At 44.2% G+C, this 21,512-nt stretch overlaps 1 protein-coding gene and 1 long non-coding RNA gene across 3 annotated transcripts in view; one reads left to right on the plus strand and one right to left on the minus strand.

Annotated features, from left to right (window-relative positions):
* Positions 1-1,889: 1,889 nt before the first annotated feature.
* On the minus strand, positions 1,890-4,799 carry LOC310693508. The gene is made up of 2 exons (XR_014519213.1): positions 4,707-4,799; positions 1,890-2,772 (listed from the first exon to the last, which is right to left on the minus strand). It is a non-coding gene; the product is annotated as an uncharacterized lncRNA (long non-coding RNA).
* Positions 4,800-5,292: 493 nt separating this feature from the next.
* Positions 5,293-21,512, plus strand: part of INO80D (INO80 complex subunit D) — a 49,789-nt gene continuing 33,569 nt past the window's right edge. Inside the window, exons 1-3 of one of the 2 annotated variants that reach the window (XM_083472787.1) lie at positions 5,293-5,708; positions 19,408-19,503; positions 19,615-19,861. In XM_083472787.1, coding sequence (XP_083328913.1) covers positions 19,644-19,861 — 218 coding nt within the window. In that variant the 5' untranslated portion in view covers positions 5,293-5,708; positions 19,408-19,503; positions 19,615-19,643. The remainder of the gene's footprint in view (positions 5,709-19,407; positions 19,504-19,614; positions 19,862-21,512) is intronic. The other variant, XM_083472788.1, reaches the window with a different exon arrangement.

Here is a 21,512-nt window from a genome sequence, read left to right on the forward strand (position 1 = left end):
ACAATAATCTGAATGTTATTTAGGATTAAAAGTGCCAGCCCACAGGTTTAATTATTTCTTAGACTGGCCCTAATGTGACAGTTTAATTTTTGCAGTTACTAGTACAAGCCCAATAAACTGCAGAAATATATATATGAGTATGGATAAATGCCAGCCCAAAATTTCCCTCCCTGCTGTCTTTGCCCCATTTTCTCTCACCCAATGCCAGCACTGTTGCTTGTGGCCACACAGGAGAAGTACTGTATTGGAAAGACCCTTAAAAAACAAAAAATCACGTGCTTACAGACCTATTAAAGCATGTCTGTCTGTTCCTTTTGTGGGGGATGTATGTTGCTTTGTAGGCATGTAAACTGCTGCTGTCAAAAGACAGCCAGGAAGGGTTGGCTTAGTTCACCAGCTACTAAAAGGACTGGTTTACCTCTTTCTTATCTTGCCTCTTGACAAGACAACGTAAATTTAAGCTGTTTTTCAAAAAAGCAGCAAGAACAAGTATGTTGAAGCAGCTACAGCCAGCCCAGTTCTGATATTATCCCAATGTGCTTCCTATATCCCATCATGTGCTACAGGTACACTTTTTAAAAAACATGAAGGTGGTCCTTAAGTATTGTAAGAGAAAGATCCCTACCACCCCAATTATACAACTTATTTCATCCATCTTCATTATAGAAAGTAGAATCCTCCCTATTCCCCACATTTGTAGTAGCAGTGTTACCCCTTCTAATCTCCATAAGGCTAACATGTTGTAACCCGCCCTGGGACCTTAGGGCGGGGAACAAATGAAGGAATAACAGCACCAGAGGGCTACTATGAACAAAATACTACATAGACATTGCTCATGTACAGTGGTACCTTGCAAGACGAATGCCTCGCAAGACAAAAAACTCGCTAGACGAAAGGTTTTTCAGTTTTCGATTTGCCTCGCAAGACGAATTTCCCTATGGGCTTGCTTCGCAAGACGAAAACGTATCGCGACTTTGTTTTCTTTGTCTAAAAACAAAGACATGTTTTGTTTATAAACTTAATTTATTTTCCCTTCAATTTTTGAACTGCTCTTTACAGTATGTGTGACTTTAAAGAGCAGTTAATAAACTGTTGTTGTACCAAATTTGGCTTTGTTTGGACTTTTTTTGACCATAGGAACACATTAATTGATTTTCAATGCATTCCTATGGGATTTCGTGCTTCGCAAGACGAAAAATTCGCTAGACGACAAAAATTGTGGAACGAATTAATTTCGTCTTGCGGGGCACCACTGTATAGGAATTCCTTTTAATCTTATCTACAGAGTATTGCATGATTATGAAAATGGGCACCTGTGCCCATGCTAGGATGCAGAGTGGTACTTGCAGGCTCACGATGTAACCACTAAGTAGATAATAGGCATAAGCCTGAGTTTAAAGGAGGGAATATGAGGAAAAATCTCTGTTGCACCATAATTTAGGTGTCCAACATTTTAATTAGTTAGATTGCAAATATTACAAGTGGGCCAAAATAATTTTCTGAAGCACTTTGTTACTCTTACTACTGTGGGAAACTGACTGACTGTTACTCTGAACAACTAGGAATATCTTATAAGCACAGGAAGACTTCGATTCTGTTTATCTAATAATCTAGTCAAGTAAATGCTTTGGAACAAGAACTGTAAGTTGCACAATGAGTGGGATTCTTTCCACTTGTGCAGTGGGGTTTCCTGACAACACCTCCGCCCCATAAAACTGACAACCTCCCAAAGAACAAAAGGGGAATAATTCTGTCTAGCAAGCTGCAAGGCTTCTATAGACAGAACATATGTAAGCACAACATTGATTTCCACCCAGTTTTTACAGTGACATCCTATAAACATATCTCCTCAGAAATAAGGTTCATTGAGTTTCACATAGCTGAATATTTAATAATAATAATTTTATTATTTGTACCCAGCCCATCTGACTGGGTTGCTGCTTCCAACAAATATAAAAGTATAATAAAACATCAAACAAAAAAATCTTCCCTATAAAGGGCTGCCTTCAGATGTCTTCTAAAAGTCGTATAGTTCTTTATCTCCTTGACATCTGATGGGAGGGCGTTCCACAGGGTGGGTGCCACCACCGAGAAGGTCCTATGCCTGGTTCCTTGTAACTTCATTTCTCACAGAGCTAGATCTCAGTGTCTGGGCTGAATGATAGGGGTGGAGATGCTCCTTCAAGTATACAGAGCTGAGGCCATTTAGGGCTTTAAAGGTCAGCACCAACACTTTGAATTGTGCTTGGAAATGTACTGGCAGCCAGTGTAGATCCTTTGGGACCTGTGTTGTATGGTCCCGGCTGCTACTCCCAGTCACCAATCTAGCTGCCACATTCTGGATTAGTTGTAGTTTCCAAGTCACCCTCAAAGGTATCCCCATGTAGAGCACATTGCAGTAGTCCAAGCAGGAGATAACCAGCAGATGTGCCACTCTGGCGAGGTAGTGCGTAGGCAAGTAGGGTCTCAGCCGGTGTACCAACAGGAGGTAGGCAGCTGCCCTGGATACAGAATTAACTTGTGCCTCCATGGATAGCTGTGAGTCCAAACTGACCCCCCAGGCTGTGCACCTGGTCCTTCAGGGGCAGTTTCCCCGTTCTGGACCAGGGAACCCCCCCCCCACATGCCCACCCTGTCCCCCCAAAACAGGACTTCTGTCTTGTCAGGATTCAACCTCAATCCATTAGCCACCATTCATCCTCTGACTGCTTTCAGACACCGTCCTCACTGGTTCCAATTTAAATGAGAGGCGTTTGATGTTAACTGTCTTGCCTAGAAAGTTTAATAATATAACAATAAAATTATTTTTAAAAATAAAAGAAATTGGTTACATCACTGTTTCAACTATCCTTATGTTTACATTGTTCGCATTCATTTTTTTTTTGGAAAATAATATTTATTACTTTTCCAACAATTTAAACACTACAACAACAAAAAAAGAACAATACAATACAATACAATACAATACAAAAACACTACATAACACTAACTCATTAAAAACTAACAAAACAAAACAAAAACAGTTTAAAACACATCAAACAATTTCAGTATCTTGTCTTTCATTCACTTATTTCAACGACCTCCTCACACCTCCCTTTTTGTATTCCACTTCTGTTAATTGTTTCAGCAACATTGTTCGCATTCAACAGAGGGTACTAACAAATAGTGGACCTGGAACATGTGAGAACTACTGAACATTAAATTACCAAGAGCCGCAGCACAGACAGCGTTTTGCAGATCACATACAACCAATGAAGATGACAGTGCACAGACTACCCATATACAGCACACAAAGAATACTTCAGATGGTAGATTTTGTAAACCTAAATTAAGTCAGTAAGTGTTTGGCAAATTTCTAGTTTAAAGAATAAAAAGATGATTTGAAAGATCCAGTTTGTATTTAATGGATCCGAATACAGAAAATACAAAAGCCTCCAAAAGTTAAGTCTGCCCCCAGATATTTGTTGCCTGGCCACAAGTTCTGACATTATATGAAGTTAGAATAACCCAGTGCTGCCTAAAAGTAGAGACACTATAATCTCTAATGGACAAAAACTATCAAGGAAAGGAATAGTATTCTTGCCAAACATGCAGAACTGAAGGGAAGTTTGTGGGCTGCTACAAAATCACCCTGCAATAATAAGAACTTTGCTCATGCTCTTATGTACAAACAATCATTTTCCCACAGAAGTTTGTCAGTTTCTTTGACAAGAATATTCAGCAGTAACAGATAACACTGCCAAATTTGGAAGGAAAAGATTTCTGCTCCAGGAGAAAAATCCAGGTTTGCAGAATAGTGGCTTCTTTCTCTGAATACTGAGACACAAAGAAAGCTTCATGAGAATGAATGTGAAGTAATTTCAAACATCTTAGGTGTCCTATTCAGTGCTTTTAAAAAATGCGTATTTTAAAAATCTAGCATCTATAATCATAGTTCATCTGAGAAATTCTGAAACGTTAAGTCAATGCTGAGTTGGTGAAAAAAGAATACCTGATAGAGGAGCTTGCAGCAAATGCCAGTTTAAAACCACTGCACTGTTGCCATTGCATGTACCACGTGGTTTTCAGCTAAATCAGCAGCACTTTTTTAAAAAGTGACAAAATCAGCAACTGTGTACTAGAAATCTCTGGAAACAGTCTGAAGTGCTTTTGCAGCGCGTCGACCTATAAAGAGTAAGTCGAAATGTACGATATAAGAGTATTTCGCAATGTTATATCTTGCGCACGCATTCTTACCACAGAAAACCATCCTCAATTCGGTTTCTGAGAAAAAGAAGCCTCTGTTAAGTTCAGGAAGCTAACTATGAGAAAGACATCAGAACTAGTGGCTCAAACTTCAGGCACAACACCGTAAGTCAGATTAAATAAAATTTATATAAGGGCACAAGCACCTGCAAAACAACAACAACAACACACACCGAAAATATAATAAAAGCCCTTTTCTCTTTTTTTCAGTTATTGATCCCAGTGCAACTAGAGGGGGAAACAAAACTGCTATGAACAACAAAAAAAAGCAGTTTATTTTTACTTTTGTTTGTTTGTTTAAGTTGCACTTGAGTACATATTTAATCTCCGACCTATCTTCCCCCTCACCTGGAGCCCGATCCTTTTTTTTTTTTGCCTCACCTCCATGGAAGAAAAGATCTCTTTCTGTGCCCCTCAACCCCCCAAAAAACCCCACCGTGCGCCCCTTTTTGGGGACTTACCTTTGCAGAACCTCCTGGGGCGTCCAAAACTTCCGAGATGCGATGGAGAAGGATGGAGGAGAAGATGGCGAGGCACCTGCCCCTGGTTTTTTTTTTTTAATTTAAAACACACAAAACAACAAATTCATTCATAAAAATAATGGGAGGGGGGAGGAAACAAAAACCTTAAAACGCTGCCCACCCCCTTTTCCTTTTTTTCTTCGGAGGGAAACCCACCATCCCGGCGACATTTGGACTCGCCTTTCCAAAACGTTGCATTGATCCAGCCTTTGCAAAATGTTGCATTTTCTCCACCCACCCCCCAAAATAAGAAAGGGGAACCCCGAGCACCCCATCCTTCTTCTCCCTGGTCCTGACCTCCCCTCTTTGCTCTCTCTCTCTGTCCTGCGACCCTCCCAAGATGGTAGGGAAGTTGTCGTTTTGGCCGGGCAGAGGAGCCTCTGTCTCTCTCTCTCTGGTGTTATGTCCTCTCAGTGCCTGTAGTGGTGCTGTAGGAGGGCTGCAAAGCTCTCTTTTTTTCCTCCTTTCTCGAGAGCAGCCCCAGCAGCCCTGCCTTCTTTGCTGGAGAATATATTCAGGGAATTTCCACCCCCCCACCCCACCCCGCCACCTCCACCCCCCAACTTCATAATCACCGACCCTCTCCCAGCACTTTCGTAAGCGTTTGTTTTATTTTATTATTTTGCTTTTTTTTATTAAAAAAAAATTATTTTATTTAAATCATCCTCATAATAAAAGAGCTCCCGTTCTAAGCCTAAAAAGAAAAAAAAAGAAAAAGAAAAAAAGCAGGGATCTTTCTCCTCAGAGCCAGGGGGGCAGCAGCAAACCAAGCAGCGAAGCTTCCTCAGCGCTTCAAGCAGCTCCGAAACCCATTTCCCCGCTCCCTCCGCTGGGGAGGAAACTCTCGCTCTGCCAGCCCAACAGAGGGGGAGAAAAAGGGGGGAGAGACGAGAGAGCCGAGAAGAGGAGGGAGGAGAAAAAAAAAAAGGGCCAGCTGGAAAGGTAAGCCAGGCCCGGCCTGCATCCCCGGGCTCGCCTAGGGCGGCAGGCGGCGCCGCGCGCGCGGGGACAGCCGCCGGGTGGGCTACGCGAGGCCGGGGATGCGCGTGGGAGAGCCGGGCCGCGCGGGTTTCGAAAGGGGTGGGGGTGGGTGGAAACGGGGGGGGGGGTCCGGGACCCGCGGGTGGTCGGGCCCGTATGGGAACCGAGGGAAAGGGACGCCGGTGGATGGAGGGAGGGGAGCCCGGCCGAGGCGGGAGAGAGACGGGCCTTGTGGCCTAGCGGCTCCCCGCCCCCCGCGACGGGGCCCGGCCTAGCGCCGGACAGGCCCCGGGCTCAGGCCTCCGAGAGGGGGTTTCGGAAGGTGGCGGGGAAGGCGCTTCGGCCAGGGAGCTCCGAAGCCCGGGCGGGGGTTAGGCGGCGGGGGCCGGCGGACCGCGGATCAGAGACACCGGGGCGCGATGGTGGTGGAGGGGGGTGGCGGCGAGAGAGGGGGAAGCGGGCTACAGTATTTGTTATTATTTTCCACTACGGTTTCACTCCCGAGTTTGGGGCGCGCTTCGCCCCCTTTAAACCTGGGGGAGTGGGGGGGGTGTCCCGGGGAAGCGCGTCCGCCGGGATCTCCCACCCCCCCCCGACGCCACCGGCCTTTTAAAGTTTTGCTTTTTGGACATCGCCGAGCCCCCCTCCAGCACCACCTCGGAGCCTTCCTTCAATTCGGGTCCTACAATTTGGGTTTTCATGCGACCTGAAATGAGTGCAAGAACATTTTGGCGCTCCCTCCTGAATTGCATTGGGAAAGAGGTGGCTGGGGGGGGGGGGGAGAAAGAAGCGTTTCCCCCTTTTCCAAACGCTGCTTTGCAAGCCCTCCTCCTCCTCCTGCCCCACAAGTATGAAGGTTAATCCTGATTTTAAATGGTTATGGGGCAGCGGGAACTTTTCCGTGGTGCTGGCGGGGTAGGCGAAGGGTTAAAGGCTGGTAAGTCGAGGCGAGGAAGGGCATCATCATGCTGCAGAGGTGATGTTGCAAGGTCCCACTAGAAAGAAAGAAAGAAAGAAAGAAAGAAAGAAAGAGAAAGAAAAGCCTAGAAACAACCTTGGCTAGTTTTAAGATTTGTTCCAGGGGAGGTCGGTGGGTGGAGGGTACTGTCGCCCAGCTTCTTACTTCTGCCGTCCGTTTGGCCAGAGCTACCAGATCTTGCCACTTCAGTACTTTTGTAGGTGCTGTCAGAAATCGAGTCCAGCCTTGCAAAGGCATGCTGGGTTTGTGTATGAAACCCTGGTTTTTTGTGAATGAGTTGGAATTGTAAAGGCTAGCCTCGTCGTTTCTGGCCGTTCGTAGCCTGGAAACAATTTACTACCCAAGCCAGGGTCTTGGGGGTGTGTTAGGCCATAAACACATTATACAAGGACACAGATAGCATTCTGTAAATGGTTGCTATATTGTTTCTATGGTCAGTGTTTGAGCGTAAAACCTTCAGGAGAAAGTTGTTGCAGAAGAGAAGAGTTTCAGGAATGTCAGTTCAGAAATGTGGCTAGATTAGGATAATTGTGTGTAGGCATAAATTCAAGTCCTTGAAGCTGGAATGTATCAATGCAGAGGTCTGCAATGGCCAGATTCCTAGGCCAATGTTGCAAAAAGTTAACTTGGGCTTGAATGCTTAATAGTACATTCACTTCCTCCATCTCCAGGTGAACTTTTGGCCAGGATTGCAAGAGCTGTGAATCTAGTTCCGTGTATCCATGAAGGGAGCTTTGGATTTGTGTTTCTCATAGTGTGCCTCTTCAAGCCACATGTCAAAACAGTTTCTGAAACTGAAAGGAGTTTAGAATGCAGTTTGGGACTTGCCATTGGGACCTGCCATTCACAGAAATTGAAAGGTTTAAAAACAAAACAAAACAATGCTCGAGCTTAAGGTCTTGGCTGCACGCAAAGTCTGTTTTTGGATCTCTGTCCTTGTTTTGTATGCAGAATAGAAGCCCCATTGCATGGGGGAATTGAAATTAGATGTGTCAGGTGAGCTTTTCTGAGATTCCAATGGAATACAGTACTTATATAGGCAAATTTCCATTATTCTTAGATGACTGGTGGGACATTTTCATTTTAGTTCTGGCAAAGAGTGTGGCTTCAAGTGTCTGTTCTGCAAAGCACTCATGCAAGCATTCTGTTATAAATGCATTACAGAACTGTACCTTGAATGGACTTCCCAACGCTCAAGAGTGCTGTTATGCTGAGTGAGATAACAACAACTTTGTCACTCTGTAGAATGATGGACCAAAACTGCAACCTGTGACACTACAACCCTATGCATTATTTGGTGGTGTTTTGTTAAAGCTGTTTTGTCTGTGCTAGAGTAAGTGCTTCAAGGCTGAGGCCTAGTCTACACATTCTCAAAAAAGTCACCATGTGTTTGGGTTCTGATTCATTATTTAAATATAACCATCAAGCTGCACAGTGCTTTCCAAAGTATAAGAGGACAGGTTCTTGTTCCAAGGAGCTTACAATTTTAACATCACCACCAGCAACCGTTTCTTAAGTGTATTTCAGTAGTTGCACTTAGCTTTGGTAAAATTGAACATGGCCTTATCTTCATAGGAACTACCTTTTAAATCCCTCCCCTCACACTGGACTCTTACTCCATTAAAATAAGTAAATTTTACTTTTAAATAAGTAGCTTAGGGTGGAAATGCAAAAAAGTTATACAAATATGAACATTACTATCTAAAACACAACTACCTAATGTTAAGACCCTTCCTTACCCAAATACAGCGCAGGGTGCTGACTAGGGGGCCCTAGTTAGCAGATGACGCTGTGGTCTAAACCACTGAGCCTCTTGGACTTGCAGATCAGAAGGTTGGAGGTTCGAATCCCGCAACAGGGTGAGCTCCTGTTGCTCTGTCCCAGCTCCTGCCAACCTAGCATTTTGAAAGCACGCCAGTGCAAGTAGATAAATAGGTACCACTGCGACGGGAAGGTAAACAGCGTTTCCGTGCGCTCTGGTTTCCGTAATGGTGTCCCATTGCAGCAGAAGTGGCTTAGTCATGCTGGCCACATGACCCGGAAAGCTGTCTGCAGACAAACGCCAGCTCCCTCAGCCTGAAAGCGAGATGAGCACCACAACCCCATGGTCGTCTTTGACTGGACTTAACCGTCCAGGGGTCCTTTACTCTTTACCTAGTTAGCTTTTTGCATGCCTCCAAATAATTGCTCTGCCCGTCTTACTGATTTCTACAGAATTAAAGCTAGCTTTTCATGAATGCCAGTACATCTTAAATAATTGCAAAATGTGGGTTGAATACAGTTGACTGTTTTAAAGTAGTTAATTTCCATGATTGGCAAATAACTACCACATAGCCAGTTGCTTTTGCCACCTGTCCGCATGGAGCGAAGAACCTTTACTATCCACATTCAATCAGACATCCCGACAATCAGGAGGTGTTAAAAATCTCACCACATGGGTGTATGTGCACTGAGAAATGTTATGACTTAGTAAGTGGTAGTTACTCTTCCAAAGCAGAGAGAACTACAATTTTAAAATGAGAGACAATCTAAAGTTGAAGGTTTCATTCTGCAAAGTGGTACATAAATACAATATTTCAGAGTAATGAGTATTATCATATTTCCTGGGCGGGCGGGGGGCTTGAGGGAAGGAACTCTAAAATAAGGGTTATCTGACAGTTCTCTCAGTGAGGTAGCACATGCTCCCCTCCCCTCTTTAGTACTGAATATTTTGGTTCCACCAGCCTACCCTGTCTTCAGATTCTAAAACTGTATCAGTTTTAGAAAGACAGAATGGGAGCAGTTTTGTCACATCTAGCTTCTGGAGATTTTTTAAAAAGTGGCTCGGAGTGTTCAAATATAGAATTACTGATGATAATGAGAAAAATGCTGCTGGGACTAAATTAACATCTTTCTGATATGTGGGTGTTAATACTGAGAGCAAGACGATATGAGTCACTTTCACTCTGATCCTAAATGCAGGATGTGGAAGTAAGTTGCAACGAGTTTCAGGGGAACTTGTTTTCACATTAGGGGTACAGTCCTGGGACGTACCTGGGAGCAAGCCCCCTTGAACTTTGGAATAAACATTCCATAGGATAGTTCTGTCAACGTCCATTGGACTCAATTCACCATGATCCCAAGGTCCATGGAGGAGAGAAATGTGGTGGCTCAAAGGGCTTTGTGTTTCACCAGTATTGGCTGCTAGGTGATCCCTCCTGAAACATAGCAAACCAAGGAAAGGCTAACCATTAATTCACATGAGTTAGCTTCTGCCATGGAAGATTTCAGCAGAAACCCTGGGCAAAGGGATTGGGGATGCTGTGTATAGGCCATGGCTGATGGGATATAAAATGCTCAGCAGCAGGTCATTATTAATATCTGACGCTATCATGTGATTTCAGTATAAATCTCTAGAAATCAGTGGGGAATGTCTGGGGCCGAATGCAGCCTTCTTGACATCTCTAGTAAAGGTAAAGGGACCCCTGACCATTAGGTCCAGTCGTGACCGACTCTGGGGTTGTGGCGCTCATCTCGCTTTATTGGCCAAGGGAGCCAGCGTACAGCTTCCGGGTCATGTGGCCAGCATGACTAAGCCGCTTCAGGCAAACCAGAGCAGCGCACGGAAACACCGTTTACCTTCCCACCAGAGCGGTACCTATTTATCTACTTGCAATTTGATGTGCTTTCGAACTGCTAGGTTGGCAGGAGCAGGGACCGAGCAACGGGAGCTCACCCCGTTGCGGGGATTTGAACCGCCGACCTTCTGATCGGCAAGTCCTAGGCTCAGTGGTTTAACCCACAGCGCCACCCGTGTCCCTCTGAACATCTCTATTCGGCCCTTAAATGCTTCCCAGGGCCCACCCCTCACTGGCTCTACTTCCCACCCCAAATGTTTAGGTGTGTGGCCCTTGGAAGTTTTCTGCAAAGGAACTGTGGCCCTTGGGTTGAGAAAGTTCCCTACGTCACCTCCAGAACATGATGTAGAAGGAGTTTCTGTATTGGTAACTAGCACCTTGAAAACAAAGATTGCAGTTCTAAGCAAATAGTAGGGAAGCACCATTAAATTCAGTGGATCTTCTTAGTAAGCATGGGCTCCATCTGCACTATGCATTTAAAGCAGTATCATAGCACTTTATAAACAGTCATGGCTTCCCCCAAAGAACCCTGGGAAGTTTAGTTTGTTAAGGATGCTGATATGTTGTTGTTTAGTCGTTTAGTCGTGTCCGACCCTTCATGACCCCATGGACCAGAGCACGCCAAGCACTCCTGTCTTCCACTGCCTCCCGCAGTTTGGTCAAACTCATGCTGGTAGCTTCGAGAACACTGTCCAACCATCTCGTCCTCTGCCGTCCCCTTCTCCTTGTGCCCTCCATCTTTCCCAACATCAGGGTCTTTTCCAGGGAGTCTTCTCTTCTCATGAGGTGGCCAAAGTATTGGAGCCTCAGCTTCAGGATTTGTCCTTCCAGTGAGCACTCAGGGCTGATTTCCTTCAGAATGGATAGGTTTGATCTTCTTGCAGTCCATGGGACTCTCAAGAGTCTCCTCCAGCACCTTAATTCAAAAGCATCAATTCTTTGGTGATCAGCCTTCTTTATGGTCCAGCTCTCACTTCCATACATCACTACGGGGAGGATGCTGATATAGTGTTCAAGATTTCCCGGGCGCCAGGTGCGTTTTGTGACTGACGCACGCCCAATTGCAACCAGGTGGAGATGTCTGGATGCAAGGTTGGCGACTGACATCTCCACCTGGCTGGCCCCTCCAGCTTTCTTAAGCAGGTAAGCAGAAGATCTTATTTATTGCATCAGTTTTCCACCTTTTTCTCCAAGGAGTACATGGTTCACCTCCCTCCTTAGTTAATCCCTACATTTTCTCTGCGAGGCAGATTAAGAGGTTGTGAATGGCCCAAGGTCATCCATTGAGCTTTGTGACTGAGTGGGGATTTGAACCCTGATCTCCCAGGTCCTAGTCCAACACTCTTAACCACTACACCACAATGACTTCCTAGAGCACAGTGCTTCTGCGATGGGGCAGCTCTATAAATTAAGTAGGTAAATAAATATGGGGAAGGCAAACTGTCTCTTTGAGAAGGATCTGAAATAATTTCTTTGAAGCTTGAATTTGTTTGTTTTATTCTGGATTGTTTTATTTAATGTTTTAATGTGTTGTACACTGGCTTGATTTTTTTTAAAATATAAAGCAGTATAGAAATGAAATGAAAATGATACATACATACATACATACATACATACATACATACCACTGCAAAAAAGGTACCTAGACATTTTGTTGTAGTGCCATTTGGTGATAAACTTATATACCTGAGTTTCTAACACTGATTGGGAGACCCCCTATTTCCCATACAGAGCTATAATTCCTGGAGTTTTCTGGGGAGAGCGATCGATCGTTAAACCACTCTGAAATTGTAGGTCTGTAAGGGAATAGAGGTTTCCTAAAGTTCTTTGCAGCCTTAACATGCTACAGTTCCCAGGATTCTTTGAGGGAAGGAATGACTGTTGAAAGTGATATGATACTGCTTTAATTGTATTGTGCAGATGGGTCCACGGTTAGGACCATGCTGTCAGAAATGTAGCATAAGCTAGATCTCAATTGGTTAGATGTACTGCGACTGAATTTCTCGGTCACGCAATGATCTGTCACACATGACAGTTGTGGAGGCTTTGGAATGTATTCAGATCTTTCCTTTTTCAGAGCTGCATAGAATAATTTGCATAACTATGGCTTATGGTCAGCATTGCGACTGAACATGGCAAGTGTGTGTCTGTAGAGCAACTCTGGTGGTGAAGCAATTGGTCCAGGACTCAAAGGAGCTGCCAGAGGTGGATTGTTAGGTTCAAAACTTGCTTCCGTTGGCTCTCAGGAGTGAGTGGCATGGATGTGAAGGGGGAATGAAGACTGGTTTACAGAAGTATAGGGCAATTACTTTGAGCTGAATAGTGGCTGAGGAGAAAAGCAAGGTTTTTTTATGTACTACGCGGGTGGCGCTGTGGGTTAAACCACAGAGCCTAGGACAGGACTTGCCGATCAGAAGGTCGGCGGTTTGAATCCCCGCAACGGGGTGAGCTCCTGTTGTTCAGTCCCTGCTCCTGCCAACCTAGCAGTTCGAAAGCACATCAAAGCGCAAGTAGATAAATAGGTACCGCTCCGGCGGGAAGGTAAACGGCGTTTCCTTGCGCTGCTCTGATTCACCAGAAGTGGCTTAGTCATGCTGGCCACATGACCCAGAAGCTGTCTGCGGACAAACGCCAGCTCCTTTGGCCTATAGAGCGAGATGAGCGTGCAACCCCAGAGTCCGTCATGACTGGACTTAATGGTCAGGGGTCCCTTTACCTTTACCTTTATCCTTCTCTTTAAAAAGGTTTTATCTTGTTTAATTTGTTCCTTTCCATGCCTGAGAACATTCAGTCCTACTATGCATACAGAGGATGAGCATGAGGGTGAGGAGAGAGATGGGATTCAGTTATATGCAGGAATAACCTAGTTTTTGTTTGCACTTTCTGTACGATTGAAAACCTTAATGAATTGCTAATCACGAATTGAACCAAAAAGAATCGGCCATGGAACCATGACTCCCAGAACACATAAGCTAGTCTAATCTTGTTTGTCATAATTTGTGAAAATAAAAAAAAGTTATGAATTGAGGACTAAAAATATTCTTTCTGGCCTTTAAATCAAGGAACAATGCTCAGCATCTGTTCATATGAAAACCAGCTCATAACACCCCTGCGTGACCAAGCAACAGAACCTGGTCAGAATGTGTCTTGTCAATTGGCTGCTGCGGTCACAGAGACAGGGAACAGGTTTTGACTCCTACCCCTTCAGGTGCATCGTATTGCCTTTTCCTGCATGCAGTTCGTTTCTATTGGGGGAATGTAAATCATTGCACTTGCAGACAGTATTGAAGTGAGGGAAATCCTGCTTTCTACCCCTGGCATTACCTGTCCACAGCCACCACTGACAGGTAGACCACAATGGAGGTAGACCACAATGTTCTGCCTTTCTCTTCTGAAGACAGTTCTAAGAGTTGTGGAGGAGATGCAATTTGTTTCCAACACCTCCCCCAGCAAAAAACCCCCAAACCCACCCAGGAATATTGTTTGGGAAGGAGGCAAGTGTTTCCCCTCACCTTTTCAGGACCTGGAAACAAATTTGTTTTAATTTGTAGGGATACGGTTTTGAAAAGCAGGCCTGGTCTCCCCCACTTTGGCAATCTATCTCTCCTCCCAGGCTCTCTTGACAAGGATTTTTGTTTGATTTGAATGGTTATTGTCCATATAAAACATCAAATCCTTACAAACATGTTAACAGCCCACTGTCATCTTCAAGTAAAACAGTGGCCTACAAAGTGCTATACAGTGGTACCTTGGGGTTACATACGCTTCAGGTTACATACGCTTCAGGTTACAGACTCCGCTAACCCAGAAATAGTGCTTCAGTTTAAGAACTTTGCTTCAGGATGAGAACAGAAATCGTGCTCCGGCAGCGTGGCGGCAGCAGGAGGAGGCCCCATTAGCTAAAGTGGTGCTTCAGGTTAAGAACAGTTTCAGGTTAAGTACGGACCTCCGGAACGAATTAAGTACTTAACCCGAGGTACCACTGTATTTTAAGGAACCACACACACTGAAGTGAGATTTGGTTGCTGCTTGGATTTGCTGTATCTATACTACTGAGTCTTTTAAAAGGTTTGTGGAATAAATGCTCTCATAATTTGGATTCTTGAATCATTGCTAATTGCAATATTGTTTTGCAGCGTAAACTATATTCAACCCCTAAAATATAGGTGAGCGGGTGCCAAATTGTCACGGTTAGCCATGGCACACGGTGAAACAATCATTAGAAAGAACCATGGGCTACCAGATCAGAAAGGTAACCTTGTATGGTTGGGAAATAAGAGGGCATCCACTATGGAAATTAGACTGTGTTGCCATCAAGCTTCCTAAATCATATCTAAAATTATGCGTTGCTTCCTTGTATTCTTAAACATAACTTTGAGTATCCGTATACAAGTACAGTGGTGCCTCGCAAGACGAAAAGAATCCGTTCTGTGGTTCTCTTCGTCTAGCGGTTTTTTCGTCTTGCAAAGCAAGCCCATTGACGGATTAGCGGATTAGCGCTATTAGCGGCTTTTAGCGGCTTATCTGCTGATCGGATCAGCTGATAAGCGGCTTAGCGGCTTAGAAAAAGGGGGGGGGAGGAAAAAACCCCCGCAGGAACTTGCAAGGCATTGTCGTCTTGCAAAGCAAGCCCATAGGAAATTCGTTTTGCGAAGCACCTCCAAAACGGAAAACTCTTTCGTCTAGCGAGTTTTCCGTCTTGCGAGGCATTCGTCTTGCAGGGCACCACTGTACTATCCTATGAGAGTGGCACCAGGAATTTGCAGCACCCCTGCATGAGAGTAGAGGTGATCCCTGTCCTGGCATAGAGGATTACATTCTTCCGTGTTGTTCCGCTGTCTGCAGTTGAGTTGGCTTGTAGCAAAACCACCCCAAGGCTCTTGGGGCTTTGCTTTCCATCCTTTGGGAAGCTTGACAGCACACCTGCACCTCCTTCCTCCACTTATTGCAGCTGCTGCCAACAAGCTTGCCTTCTTCCTCTCTTAGTTACCCAGCCCTGCTCACTTAAGGCCATTCCACACAACTCAGAAGGGTGTGCAGGATTTTTGGTCCAGGGCACTCACTGCTGACATCAAGACAGGGAGGTTTTTTTTTAAAAGCCACCCCTGAGCTTTCTTGCATCCTCTGAAGGAATCCTGACTGGCCTGGCTAATCAGTAGCCTTCAAATTCTGCCTCCCACCTGCTGTGCCACCAGGGAACATGTGTCATTTACTTGGCAGCAGTGGACCAGAGTTCTCCTTCCAGCTTTTGCTCCAGACCACCCCTACGCAGTTTACTTGTCCAGTCTCCAGTTTGGACCCTGATAACGCTGCATAAGCCAGGAGTCGAGAGGGAGGCTTTGATGTCCCCTGGTGACAAAGTGCGAGCAGTTTTCCGAACTATCCCAAACAATGCTCTGCTTGCTTACTATTCAGAAATAAGAGGATGTCTGACCCTTCTTGAGAGCCTCAAGGTCCATAAATAGCAACACCCTAGAGGTCCCGGACCCTAAGGAAGTTAGATTAGCTTCAACCAGAGCCAGGGCCTTTTCAGCACTGGCTCCGGCCTGGTGGAACGCTCTGCCTCATGAGACCAGGGCCCTGCAGGATCTGATCTCTTTCTGCAGGGCCTGTAAGACAGAGTTGTTCCGCCTGGCCTTTGGCTTGGAGCCAATTTGATTCCCTCCCCCTCTTTCTTTTTTCTTTTTTCTTTTTCCTTTCTCCTCCTGTGATGAGGCTGCATTTTAATATTTTAATGTTTCAATATTTTAATGTTGTATTTTAATTTTGTTTTTAAGTTGTATTCATTCAACTTGATTTTATTATTGCTTGTTAGCCGCCCTGAGCCCAGCCTTGGCTGGGGAGGGTGGGGTATAAATAAAATTTATTATTATTATTATTATTATTCCCTTTTCCAACATGTGAGAGAGTAGCAGTGAAGGAAGGTAGAAGGGGGCACATGAGATGGCAGCAGGTTGAGGGAATCATCAGTTGTATGGAGCATTCTTGCAACTCCATGTATGTGAATGGGTCAGATACCGAGAGCATCTGAATGCAGTGTTAAAAACTGGGATAAAAAAGCTAGGAGCATAATAATAATAATAATAATAATAATAATAATAATAATAATAATAATAATAATACTGTATACCCTGCCCATCTGCCTGAGTTTCCCCAGCCACTTTGGGTGGCTCCCAATTGAGTGTTAAAAACAATACAGCATTAAATATTAAAAACTAAACAGGGCTGCCTTCAGATGTCTTTTAAAAATAGGATATCTGCTTATTTCCATGACATCTGATGGGAGGGTGTTCCATAGGGTGGGAGCCACTACCGAGAAGGCCTTCTGTCTGTTTTCCTTGTAACCTCACTTCTCGCATTGAGGGAACCGCCAGAAGGCCCTCGGCGCTGGATCTCAGTGTCCGGGCTGAACGATGGGGGTGGAGACACTCCTTCAGGTATACTGGACCGAGGCCGTTTAGGGCTTTAAAGGTCAGCACCAACACTTTGAATTGTGCTCGGAAATGTACTGGGAGCCAATGTAGGTCTTTCAAGACCGGTGTTATATGGTGCCAGCTGGGATCCTGGGACCTGGGTTGTGGGCACCAAAACAGAATGTCTAGTTGCCATTTGGGGGTGGGGGTGGGTCGGCAACACTATTTATTTATTATTTTGAACTAAGCGTGAACTAATACGCAATTCACATGAGTCACATTGTTACTATCACATTTTTAGCAGAAATTGTTAATACATAAGTGTAATTTGGTGTTTACAGTAAAAATATTGGCACCATACTTCAGTGTTCAAAACACTCTGCTCTCTATTGTTAAACTCCTTAACATATTGTCTATCTTTAACATATACTTGGAGGCTTCAAAGCACATACATTTCAGTAATCCTTGAGTGTCAGCCAGGCACAAAAAATGGCACCCAGACTTTTAGAGGTGCTCGTGAATGGAGAATCTTTAGGCGCAAAGTGCGCCTGGCACCCTGCTAATTTCAAACCCTGTCTGGGAGACAGGAAGCCTGGTTGGGCAAGTGGGGTTGGTTGGTTGGTTGGCATCCGCCTGTCTCAAGAGATAATGGAAGAGTTCGTCTTTGGGGGTGAAGTCAAACCATCAGAATTACAGCGCCTGCTGTGGCTGTAGAGACCGATGTGGGAGAGACAAGTTTTGTTGCGGCTGGAGCAGATGAAGGCGTTCAGTTGAGTTTTTGCAGATGCACCATGGCATTTCTTCCTTTTGCGCTCCTCCCAGCTGTCATTGCTCCTCCAGTAACTGCTGTGGATCCATGACCTGACAGATGGTCTCTAGGTGTTGCGGTCGTCTGCAAGGGATTCCCACGCGGCGGTGTTAATGTTGTCGGCTTTCATGTCATGTTTGCAGACATCTTTGTAACACAGTTGGTCCGCCAACGGGCCAGCTGATTGAAGCCAGCTCCCCAAGGAACTTAACCTTGGGGATCATGCCGTCTTCCATTCTGTGGACATGACCAAGCCACCATAGACATTGCTGAGTCAAAACATATTTGGAGCAAGCTGTTTGTCGATTTGTGACCATAATTTTAAACCTCTTATGAACGTCCAAGCTGCTGATTTGCAAAAGGAATGTCACCAGCTGCATGTTTTGTGTGGAAATCAGATTATTATTTAAGTGCAAAATAGGAGCTTAACTGTACCTCAGGTTACACGTTTTGCTATCAGTCTAAAATTCATGCCAAGTTCTTTTGCTCTCTTGTAATGATAGATGGGTTTTGCACCAATACCTTAAAAAGCAACAATTTGAATATAATGTCAAGCATAGACTCATGTTTTGATCTCTGAAGGTGAAAATTCAGCTGAAGGGGAGATTTAAAGCTGAGAAGCGATGGGTGGGGAAAGTATTTAGCGCCCCTGCCCTTACCCTAGTGTCAGTCTGCTCCATATTGCTCTCTCTCAACGTTGCTTTTCCTTTTTGTTTTTCCAATGTTTCTTATTAGTTTTCACAACATTATAAACAAACAAACACATAAGACAAACAAACAAAAATCATAGCCTTATTAAAAATTACTCTTATTAACATTGTTAAGTGACTTCCTTGTTTCCCCCTTGGTTGAATTTCATTGCATGTCCTTTTAACGGTTTCCCAAATCACAGTTCTTATAAAATTTAACTTAGACATTAACATCCTTAGATCTTCACATTATGAAGTTAAACATATTAATTCATCACTTAACTTAAATAAAATCCTATGCCAATTAAGTATCTGCAAGCTGTTTTCAGTTAATTTAACTTAACATATTTTACTAAATAATCATTACATTTAATCCAATCTTCCTAATACTCCTCCTCCTTCTGGTCGTGGACTCTTATGGTTAGGTCGGCTAGCTGCGAAAAATCCATCATCTTAATGTGCCATTCTTCTATCATTGGTAATTCTTGGGTTTTCCACTTTTTAACTAACAAAATACGAGCAGCAGTTGTGGCATACAAAAATGATTTAACATCTTTCTTGGGCAATTCCAAACCTGTTATTCCAAGAAGAAAGGCCTCTGGTTTCTTTACAAATGTAGATTTCAACATTTTTTTTCAATTCATTATAAATCTTTTCCCAGAAGTCTTTCACCTTGGGACAGGTCCACCACATATGATAAAAGATTCCTTCCTTTTCTTTACATTTCCAACATAGATTATCACAAATATGATATATCTTTGCTAATTTTACAACGTTGCTTTTCCAGAAGGTTTGGCAAAGGGTGTTGGGATTTGCTTACCCCCATTTTGCATATGATGCCAGCTTTCTGCCATGATTTGGCGCTAAAGTGGCTGGAGCTAAAACAGTTCTAAAACTTGCAGTCTACCTAGAAGAGAGGACATCAGTGAACGCTTTTCCATAAGTTGCTGGTAGAATTCACCACAGCAAATTCTTCAGAAAATGGAGATAATATCCTTAGAGATAATCCTGTGCAAAGAGTATTTCACATTCAAATTGTTAAGTTGGTGTTCCAGCTGATGATTTTTCTGGGGAGATCAAATTGATTCATTTGCGCTCTGTGAGCAGTTTCATACATTTTCATTAACACAATTTCTCTGTGTTATTCCCCTTAGACAATCTGCTTCATCTTGACTCGTCATCATTCCGGGATAGTGGTGTCTGCGGGGCTCTTTGCTGACATTGACATGGTAGAGAAGATTTAAAATTGGGTAACTGGTCCTCTTCAGATAGATTAGAACTAAAACGTTTATCTTCTTCGTTGACTTTGAAACTCGTTTTTAACTTTTTGTTGTTTTGGCGGTGGTGGGGTCTTGTTTCAGCTGATGTTCACAAGGAAAAGAGTCACGTGATGTATGAAGGCAAACACATACACTTTTCTGAGGTTGACAATAAGCCGTTGTGCTCGTACAGCCCCAAACTGTGCAAGCAGAGGCGACTTAACGGCTACGCCTTCTGTATCAGGCACGTTCTGGAGGATAAGACTGCTCCCTTCAAGCAATGTGAATATGTGGCCAAGTACAATAGCCAACGCTGCACCAACCCCATCCCCAAATCTGAGGACCGTAGGTAAGTAATGGGTGCACAGTTTTGAAAACAGCAGCAACAATCTCAGGGGTGGCCTGAAGCATGGTTTGGAGGCACATGATAGAAGCTCCCCAGGTCAACATCTGGTCAACAGGTTGAATGGGAGACCACTTGGATCCTCCCTCACTGCCTCATTTTATCACTTTGGGTGGCGTATAATTAAGTTGTTGTGTGTGCAGAATAAGGTCCACTCTCACAGTGAGACTTTCCCCCTCTCTCCCTCCCCCCAATCTTTGGAGCATTGAGAAAAACCCAGAATAGTTTTAAGGGATGCGTTGGGGAATAAGGGGGAAAGGGAGTCCCATTGCATATGCAGACCCTGTACATATATGTTGAAATCCACCCCCTGTTTCTAAATTATCCTTCACCCTATGATCCCAGCCAATCAGGAATCACATGCGAATTTGATAATGTCGTGCTGTGCCATAATCAGATGTGTTTACATGGCAACGTCACTGAGGGCAATTGACCATATTGTTCTTGCTAAGGAGGATGGAAAGGAATATGTCCCTTGTTGCTAAGACAACTAGATCAGGGCACTTCAGTGTTTGGTGTGCTGGATGCGAAAGTGGGCAAGTACCACATCTCCACTAGTTGTGCAGAAGAGAGAATTAAGTGTTCTTTGAAGTGCTTGGATATTACCTGATGAAATCTTTAAAAACAGGGCCTCTCTGTAGAGCAGGCATAGGCAAACTCAGTCCTCCATATGTTTTGGGACTACAACTCCCATCATCTCTAGCTAACAGGACCAGTGGTCAGGGATGATGGGAGTTGTAGTCCCAAAACATCTGGAGGGGATGCCTGCTGTAGAGTATCTATGGGGTGAAACTATAGCGCAGCCCTTCATATCTCATTGCCCCTCATGAATAGGAGCAGAATAAAGTATGCAGACTGAGGCAATATTTGCCCAGTTGTTCCATTTGCATAACTTGTGAGGCAGAGTACCACAAGTTTTGACAGTGAGCCAACATTAATAAAAGTGACTTCGGAAATCACTGGAGAAACGCTGTCTGCTGAGCACACAGTGGTTTCTGTAGACACCTGCCAGCAGTTCTTCTAATATGACATTGCAGGTTGTCAAAATGAAGGAATTTTGCTCCCAAGTAGAATTCCTGCCTTGCCTTCCTAGGGTTGTATCCAGGTGTGGCCCTCTAGTGATGGAAGTGCTCTCTGGTCCCATGAATAAAATGGGAGGAAATGATTTTCACTGTTTCCTCTTTTATCCAGCAGCCCTCTGTGCCACCTATGCAGTTCCAAAGCAGCCTCCCCCCCCCCCCCGCTATATTTTTCTGTTCAGATTATTCTTTAGTTAGCAGCAAATACTTTGGGCTTTGAATTAGCATAATTTGCCAGTTTTTCTGGGGAGGCTGATGCGATAGGCAGTAGGAATGCTTTGTTGTGGCTCACAAGATGAAGTGTATAACTTTCTAACATGCGTGTTTTGGGAAGGCAAGGGAAGTTAACTAGGTGTGAAGCATCATGTCACAACATTGGAAAATGGAGGACAGCAAGAAGAAAGCAGCGTAAGCGTATCAGTTTAACACATTAAAGAAGCAGACTGTGGACTTATTCATAACTGGAGGTGTATAAAAAGACGGTGTTTTTCCCTTCAGAGTTATTTTTCCTTAAGATT

Source organism: Podarcis liolepis, assembly GCF_965112155.1.
Source record: "Podarcis liolepis genome assembly, chromosome: 1".
Lineage (NCBI taxonomy): Eukaryota > Metazoa > Chordata > Lepidosauria > Squamata > Lacertidae > Podarcis > Podarcis liolepis.